The sequence below is a fragment of the Zonotrichia leucophrys genome, chromosome 3, assembly GCF_028769735.1.
Source record: "Zonotrichia leucophrys gambelii isolate GWCS_2022_RI chromosome 3, RI_Zleu_2.0, whole genome shotgun sequence".
In the NCBI taxonomy this organism is placed as follows: Eukaryota; Metazoa; Chordata; class Aves; order Passeriformes; family Passerellidae; genus Zonotrichia; species Zonotrichia leucophrys.
The window spans coordinates 42,171,060-42,177,059 of record NC_088172.1 but is presented as its reverse complement, the minus strand read 5'-3'; the positions used below and the strand labels follow the sequence as shown (position 1 = coordinate 42,177,059).

Genomic DNA, 6,000 nt, shown 5'->3' with positions numbered 1-6,000 from the left:
CCAATACTGTCATTATTGCTGCATTGCTGGCATTTGGTATCCACTTTGCAATTGCTGAGGGAACAGGTTAATGGCTGCACAAGCAGAGGTGTTCCCTTCCACAAGGGTTTGGCTTTAGTTACTGTTTATGTGACAATTACTGTGTTTATAATTGCGGAGCAAACATAACAAAACAACTTTCCTAACTGTAAAAGCACTGCTTCCTTGTTTGTATGCCACAACATATTGCTGCTAAGCATTCAGCTTTGGGTTTGTAATGTTTTGGAGAACTAGTTCTAAATAAACAAAAACAAAGGGAGACTGGCAGCTTTAAGCTGATTGAGTGTCCTTCAGTGTTAAAACGTGTTTTATTTAAGAACAGAAAGATTCATTAATGCCTATTTATGATCTATTTTTAGAGTAATTCCATGCAATTACTATTCATATGACTCAAGCACCCAGGCTGAATTTTAGCCAGGCAATAAAAGGATAATTTTATAATGCCAGAGAGTCTCTCGAGAAGATTTGGAGGAAAATGCAAATCAACTGTTAGTATGATCAAGCTGTGCACACTAACTCAGTTTCTGGAGCTCTGTATAACAGGAGACATTCACAGTGGAATATCAGACATAACCAGCACATAGGTGCAGCACTGCTGGCTTCGTAACATCTGGGCTCTGTGCAGTTGCAGTGCAGGGAGTGGCTGGAAATGAGCTCACCACTCTCCATTCCCTTTTATACTCCCAGCAATGAAGTATGTGAGAAATACTGATGCAAAGTTTCCCAGGGAGACATCAGACAAAGAGGGATGGAGAGGTGCATATGCTGGCAAACACTCTTAGAAGTGAATGAATACATGTTTATAATATGCCTTGCTCTCACACACTAAGGATCTTCCTTTCCTGTCCATGTGAACTTTCAATGAGTCAAAGTCTTATTTTCCTTCTTAACCTAATTCTGCTCCCCCTGACACCCCTTTTCCCCCAATATCTAAACTTTGTCTCCATCCTTTCTTTCAGGGCTCAGCTGGGTGTAGTGTTGCAGAGTCCCAGGACAGCCAGGGAGGGAGGGCTGGGAAAGGCAGCTGCAGGCACTCCACAACCTCTGCCAGAGAAGCCATTCAATACCATGCCCTTGTCAGATTAATTCTACACTGATTAATTTACCCAGATTAATTTTAGACTAATTAATAATTTCTGGAAGGCAGTGGAGAGAGTAGTTTTGTCTCCAAATGAGGGCAGTGACTATCAGGATAGCTGAGCTAGCCCTAGGGGAATGGCAGGTTAAGACAGAGGGTATGCAGGAGTACTCTTACCCTTCTGGATGAGTGCTCTGGGGCCAGGCAAGACACTTCAGGATGCCTGATGGCATCTATTCTTAGACACCTTGGAAAGAATTCTGGATTAACACCTCACAAGGGGAAGAAGCCCTGAGCACAGCAAAAAACTGTTCCCAGCAATTCAATATTTACACTTCTGAAAAATCGCTTAAGGCAAAGATAGCGGAAAGGAAACAGTCAAGAAACCACTAACCCCGCTTTCATAAAGCATTTATTTTTTTATTTGAAAACATTATACAGGCATTACATTGCCACAGCCAGTCCATATAGGTGCATGCAAATATCAAAATGGAGAAAGATTTATTCAGCTTCTCAATGCAGGATTTGGGGTTGGGATTTTGTTTGCCTGGTTTTGGTTTTGGTTCATACTTCCATCTGCGGTGTCAAGATTAGTGTGCTTTATTATGGCATTTAACAATAAAATCCTACCCATGGGGTAAAATTTATATTTGTAGCTAGCTCAGGAATACTAAATGGTTGTCAAAAAAAAAAAAAAAAGAAAAGAAAGGAAATGATACTATGATACTACACGCTTGTCAAAATGTTAATAGCACAAGTTAGCAATCTCTACACTATACATTGAAACTTCTTCTTATGACACAGTGGTGCAAAATTTTCAATTGCTTGGTCTATCGTTGTGTGTTTTGAAACTTTATAGCTGGAACAAAGACCAGGTCTGTCTCCCAGTGAGGGTTTTTATCTGGTATCAGAAAATTCCATCAGTCTTGCTAAGGGCTGCCCAGGACCAGCAGAATCAGAGAGTTTCAGTCTGTTGAGGCAAGGAGCTATGCAGAGCTAGAGACGTCCTACGCACACGGAGAGTAGCTGCCGTTAGATAGCTGAGCCTTTGCTGGTGCACACTGAGGGCTCCCACTGCAGAACACAAGCAGGCAGAAGGAACGTTTTCCTCCACTAGACCTCAGTTTTTCAGTCAACACAGTTCTTTGTAAAGCTATACTACTGTTTTCCTTCGAGGTCCATCCAGGACAAGCGCACTGGCACTAATCCGAGCATCCACCTTGTTTATGGGGAAACACAGAGAGCGAAGCAGCCCCGCTTTGCACATCAAACTCCTCCTGCACCGCAAGCACAGGGGATGCTGGCTGGCTGCAGAGCGTTCACTGAAACATCCATAACTTATTCCTGTACAACAGAGCCTTTCAGAATAGCCTGGTGGCACCTCTCAGCCACCCATGGATCGCAACGCCTCGTAAGGAAAACCTCCCAGCCCCGTGACCCGGCCGGGAGCTGCCTCCTGCCCAGCTGTTTCACAGAAGACTCTAACAAACATCTACAAGTTAGTGTCAGAAAAATGAGGAGGGGGAGGCCGAAGGACTACAAACATTTGGCTTAAAAATAAATACTAATTAGGAAATTAATCAAAACAGTTATGCAAAAGGAAGGAACTGTAAACATGAAACACACACGCGCACGATCCTCAAGGTTCTCAGACCAACACGGGGACTAATGCTCAGAGAAAGGTATTTAATTGGTACAAAAGGTAGCAAAAAAGACTGAGATGACAGGTGCCCACCAGTGTGCCTCTGGGTACCTGAGGGAGCCATGATTTCAATCAGACCCCTTCTCCTTGGGAATGTACGAAATCCACCTTGGCTCGAAGCTCTCACAGAGCTTGACCCAAGGATCTTTCCCTGAAGTGTCAGGTACTCTTTCTTCTGTGTTTTTTACTTTTTTGATTTAGACTTTCCTTAATATCCCCAGAATACAGACTCTGTTTTTCTGCAGGAATCTAGTGGGGTTTTTTTGTGGTTTTTTTTAATCCTCAATAGTTTAAAAAAAAAAAAGTTCAGAAACATGAGTGCTAAAAAGATTTAAAAAAAACCAGAAGGCAGGAAAAAAAAATCATACATTTGTTAGTTTAGTATCAAGGCATCTTAGCCAAAACTTTTGGGCCAGTTTTGGGCATGATTTGGCAATACTGCAGAACCTTCTCTTAGGTGCAGCAGGGTTGTGGCAGACAGCCTAAACACAGTGGGAAAGAAATGACCTCTTCTCCACAGTAAGAATAAGGTACCACATACTTCTGCTGTTCAAGAGCATTTTGACATTTGCCACTTCATGTCTGTTATGCATATATAAACTTCTCTCAGTCTGCTTCAGGGAAGATCCTTCTGTATTAAAGGAGAACAGGACTGTAAAAAATGAATGTTACCTCAGCAGAAATTCATCCTGCTTGGTTGAACTGTGTGACCTTTCTAATCTCCAATATATAGATTGACGTTTTTCTTCTTTTTTATATAGAAATAGGTAAGTTGTATTTTTCAAACATGAAGGCCTACATTTTTGCTTGAAACAGTCCTTTTCAGCAGAATAACATTCAAATAAAATTCACCTTCTATGCCCACAAGCAAAATATTCATCAACCATACTGTAAACTCCATTTTCAAATACAATGAATGTATACACATTTTTACAGCACTGTTATGTGCTTCTTAAACTCCTTCTTTCTGAAGATCCTGAAGCATTTTAAAATAACTTGGTCCCATAGCACCTCTATGAGGTAGGTAAAATGTCATTATTTCCATATATACTGATTGGGAAACTCAGCCACACAGAAGGTAAGTCATGCCCAAAGATTCATGCAAAGATGTGGCAGATTGGTAAATAAAATCCAAGATCTCTCCTAGATTCCCCATCTATTGTTAGACACAGGAACACCTCATCTTCCTTTATTTTAAATTACAAATAGATAAAGGATATTGAAATAATGATTTCCTTGTACTGGGCTCTCAGAGGAGCAAACATACAGGCAAAGATGGATTTTTCATGGTGGTGACTAAGATTTTCCTCATTCTGGTAAGGCTCCTGAGGCAGAAGTACAGTTGTATACAGAAGTGTGGAGCACACCCTTACTATTTTCACACGTCCCCAGGAATGTAAGAAAACTGCTGAATTCTTCTGCTTGCTTCACAGCTAATGAAAAATAATTGGCTGCACCCTGCCAGTAAAATGCCTTTATGCTACTGCAGCAACACCAGCAGATGGTCCAGTCTTTCTGCTCATGAATTCCTCCCTTAATCTTCCTGATTTTTACAATCTGTGGGTTTTGGTGAAAAACTGACACATTTCTAAATAGCTACTGTTAGAATAATGAACCACGGGAGACTAAGCAAACTGGAAGAGCAGAAGGCACCCTTGATGCACTGAGTATCTAAAATAAGTGCCCTGATCCACATGATATGTCATCTTTCCGTGGAGAGGTACAATACATAGGAAACTAGAAAATGTGTTTTTCTTTCTACAGGTTAAAATTTTAAAAGTAAGAAATCTGTGTTGAGTCACGACTACAGAGAAATTGACTCCCTGTCACCTGATGCAGAACCTTGGCCACTAGGAAATCTGCCATGGATCATAGAGAGGTCAATGCTTGAGTACTTCACTTTTGCAAATATAGAAAGGCTAAAATGCTCGCCTTATACCTATTCCTAGAATAGAGACGGATATTGTAAGTTGTCCCTTCTCTGGATTCATGGATCAGATTACCTAGAAAGGGCAACTAGACAGAGAGCACAGAAGAACTTCATTGTATTTCCCTCACCAAATCCAAGGTGCTAGCAAAAATGTGTCAGGGGGCTGTTACTACGATTAACCCATCTGTTTTGCGCAAACAAACAAATTCTAGAGAGAAATTAACAGTGACTGCACAAAGTGTATTTGCTGTAAAAAGGCATTTTTTCCACAGCTGCTGTGGCTTAGGCATAACATCACTCTGTGTGTGTAAAACACCCATCTAATAATTTCTTTTTTTTTGTAATTTCATCGTATGTATTGAATATCTGTCACAGGTAGTTTGAAATGAACTGATTCCTACACAGCAGTTTGTATGGCAAACATGCTGCTCATTTCGTAAACGAGGGACTGGCATCTCCTTGCAAGGAACACCCTGGAACAATTAATTTGTGTTTGCATGAGCTTTCCTTATTTGCTACCTTGCAGCTCACCAGTGTAACTGCACCCGGTAAATACCTTTCTCTATGTACAATACAGAGATAATGGATACACGAGCTCCACTGTCAATAGGTGATCAACAGCCCTGGGTTTAAGCAACTCTAACATGAGGCTCCTCTTCTGTCTCCTGCCCCAGGCTGGTGTATGTCACAGAAGGCTCCATCTGGCTGCTGGCTGGCAGGTCCACAACAGGTCCAGAGGGGTTTCGGAACTGCTTGTACACCCGAGGATCCTGGGCTACGTAGGTGGACGTGGAGGAGTAGAGCATCAGCCCAACGAGGATTGTGAAGAACGACAACAAGTAAAGTCCTGAAAACTGAGCAGAAATAACAGCAGAGTCGTTAGACACAGCACCAATTACCCTGAGTTCATGAAGACCCAAAGACAGGGTCAGGCACAGATCCTTGTTTTGGCACGCGCTGCACAGAACAAACTCCCTGTCATTTGGATGTTAAATTTTTATGGGAATGAGATTTAATTTACTCTCACCAATTCCTCTGTCCTTCATAAACAAGAGCTAATTATTGCCTTCCCCTGGGCCAGGCATGTTAAGTATTGACTGTCTGGGACTTGGGAAAACTGAATTTTGGTCACAGATCCAGAGCTGATTTTTTCATGCTTTTAGACAAGCCAGCTACTTCTCTGAGTCCAAGTTTCTCCAGCTCCAGTGCAAATTGTTATTTACAGTTGTCAGACAGGCAGTGGACAAATCT

General features: G+C 41.7%; 1 protein-coding gene across 1 annotated transcript in view; it reads right to left on the bottom strand.

Annotated features, from left to right (window-relative positions):
• Positions 1 to 1,511: 1,511 nt before the first annotated feature.
• Positions 1,512 to 6,000, bottom strand: part of SLC35F1 (solute carrier family 35 member F1) — a 50,135-nt gene continuing 45,646 nt past the window's right edge. The window contains exon 6 of the mRNA XM_064707951.1: positions 1,512 to 5,603. Within this exon, the coding sequence (XP_064564021.1) occupies positions 5,379 to 5,603 (225 nt within the window). The 3' untranslated portion in view covers positions 1,512 to 5,378. The remainder of the gene's footprint in view (positions 5,604 to 6,000) is intronic.